We start from the raw sequence: 2500 nt of genomic DNA, 5'->3' as shown, positions 1-2500 counted from the left end.
GAAGATTGGGGACCACCAATAATTGCCACATTTTATGTGACGAGTCGTCTACACGAGCAATTTTCCGTGTATGACAATTTTTATTTGTCACATAAAAGCTAACACGCCAGCTTTTCAGCAAATGTATTTGTCACATAAAAATTGGCCAATTTCCCTCGTCTACATGAGCAAATAAAAATTGTCACATAAAAGTTGTCACATAAAAATTGATCGTGTAAACGGGGCTTTAGTTGTGATTAGTTCTGCAAGAGTTGGTCGCTTAGTTGTATAACTATATTTGACTGCACGCTTAGTAAACTTACAGTACCACTCAGAGATAAGCAAAGCACCAAATACATTTCAAACTAGTTTCAAACTAGTCTTCAACTAGTTTGCTTTTGACTTTTAACTTGTAACTTGCATTCAACGCAAACACAAACGCGTTGACTAAAGTCATTAACTTCCCGAAGCATTTGCATCACAAAAGGTTCCATGATGCATTTGAAAAGCAATGTCACAAAATGTTAATAATAATTGATATTAATATTATTAATAGATTGGAAATAATTATACATGTACAATAGGGGTGTAACGATTCATGTTCCTTTCGATTCGATTCGATTTCGATTATTGCCTTTCGGTTTCGATTATTTCGATTCGATTATGCAAAATATTAATGATTTTTAATTCTTGCAAGATGATACACAATGACATTTGCATAACCAACAGAGCACAAAGTTACCCTTGTAGATATTGGTAATGACAAATTCAATTGACTCTCCTTGATTCATTTCCCAGCTCTGACCCCTCATCTTGGTCTTGCGATTCCTAGAGATTTAAGACAGGTCTTGGTGTACAGAGAAATTATGGAAGCACAGGGCTTAAGAGCAAGAAGCTGATCCGCAGTGTAAACAATTGGTTTGCTCTGGAAATTAGCATAATGCAATGTAGAGCCTTGAAGTGAATGACAATTAAAGCTCTCTGTATTCGTAGATGGATTTACAGTTTCACCTGGATTTGGTTCAATGTCCATGTGAATAGTTAGATCCATAGGAAAGTCCAGCATTGGTATTAATATTTTGGATAAGGATATGGCCATGCTTGTGCCATTTTGTGCAGCAGCGGCGAGACTTAGGTTGACTTGAGAATGTTGTCCATCTAAACTTAGCAACTGACCAGGCAGTCAGTTCTAAATTGCTCGCAGATTGGTGGTGAAAGATGAAAGTTAATCCCACATGACCTTTGCAATACTGTTGGACAGAGGATTGTGAGCTGTTAAAATGTAAAAGTGTAAAAATACAAACTAATAAGATATAAAAACTGCAGAGCTTAAGAAAAGTGGCTGCCATTCTCGGCGCTCTCAAGAGAGGGAGCACAGGAAAATAAAGGAGTCCAGCAAGCCATGTGAGTCAACATGCAAGCCATGCAGTTATTGAAGCTAACTGTTTTAAAATGGGTGATACTTAGGCTTGAATACTGTTCATCATTGAGTAACAATGTAAATGCGATACTCGTGTGACTTGCGTGGCTCTCTGGCTCGCAGTTTGTCAAAACCCAAATAAAGATTCCAAGAAAATAAGTTAATGACAAATTAAGATGCCAGGACAATAATTATACAGGCTTTCTTCCTTATGGATAAAGTCCTACTAATTGAATTTATTATTATCTCTCATTGCCTTGAATAGATTGCTAGCAAACAAGATCAGGAAATCTGACATGTACATGTATTTAAAGCATGGTTTGCTTTCTTTATTGTAATAGCTGAAGTGTTGTGGCAGCAAAGGGCCAGATGACTGGTTCGAGCACTCTAAACATTTTCTTCCCGGTAATTATCCCAAGTCCTGTTGCAAGCATCTAATTGTTGGCCACTGCCTTGCTGGGTTTGATTACAACGAGGTAAGTGAGGCTAATGGAATTGTTAGTGGAGCACAAATTTCAGCTGCCAAACATGGCATTTAGATTTCAAAGTAAGTAATTTTATTATCTTGACAAGCAATTCTCAGGCTTAAATGGAGCACTCTGGTTGGCTGATTTTTGGTCGCAATTTTACAGTATGGACCATTACCATGGAAACGCTTAGTTTCCGTATAATTATTGGGGATTATTCATGTTAACTGAAACACGAAAAAGTTTAATTTACATTGTAGAAAAGTAGAATTTAATTTTCTCATCACAACAGTACAAAAAATAGCAAGCGGAATTTAGTTTTACAAGTGAAAGGTTACCCTTTAAAGTTCAGTGATGGAAGGCAGAGATTACAGTGTTCACTAATAACTTCACTTCACTTTATGACCTTTAATATGCGTCTCGAGGCAAACAAATTAAATGTGTTTACAATGTTGTTGAAGGGACACCATTGCAAGAGTTTTTGAATGTACCTTGATGAAATGGACAGAGAAATCATGAAGGATGTTTTCCACCCTAGTCATGGAGTGCAAGTAATCTTGTCCCACTTAAGCTCCTGCAGGGCCCATATTTTTCTGGAAAGGGGGCCCTGGGACTCCCTGAGACAAAATCCTGG

The 2500-nt window shown here is 37.4% G+C and overlaps 1 protein-coding gene across 1 annotated transcript in view; it reads left to right on the top strand.

The window, feature by feature from the left end:
- LOC137992800 (tetraspanin-3-like) overlaps positions 1–2500 on the top strand; it is a 20857-nt gene that overhangs the window by 10328 nt on the left and 8029 nt on the right. The window contains exon 5 of the mRNA XM_068838319.1: positions 1741–1875. Coding sequence (XP_068694420.1) covers positions 1741–1875 — 135 coding nt within the window. The remainder of the gene's footprint in view (positions 1–1740; positions 1876–2500) is intronic.

Source organism: Montipora foliosa, chromosome 2, assembly GCF_036669935.1.
Source record: "Montipora foliosa isolate CH-2021 chromosome 2, ASM3666993v2, whole genome shotgun sequence".
Lineage (NCBI taxonomy): Eukaryota > Metazoa > Cnidaria > Anthozoa > Scleractinia > Acroporidae > Montipora > Montipora foliosa.
This window is presented reverse-complemented; position numbering and strand designations above follow the sequence as displayed.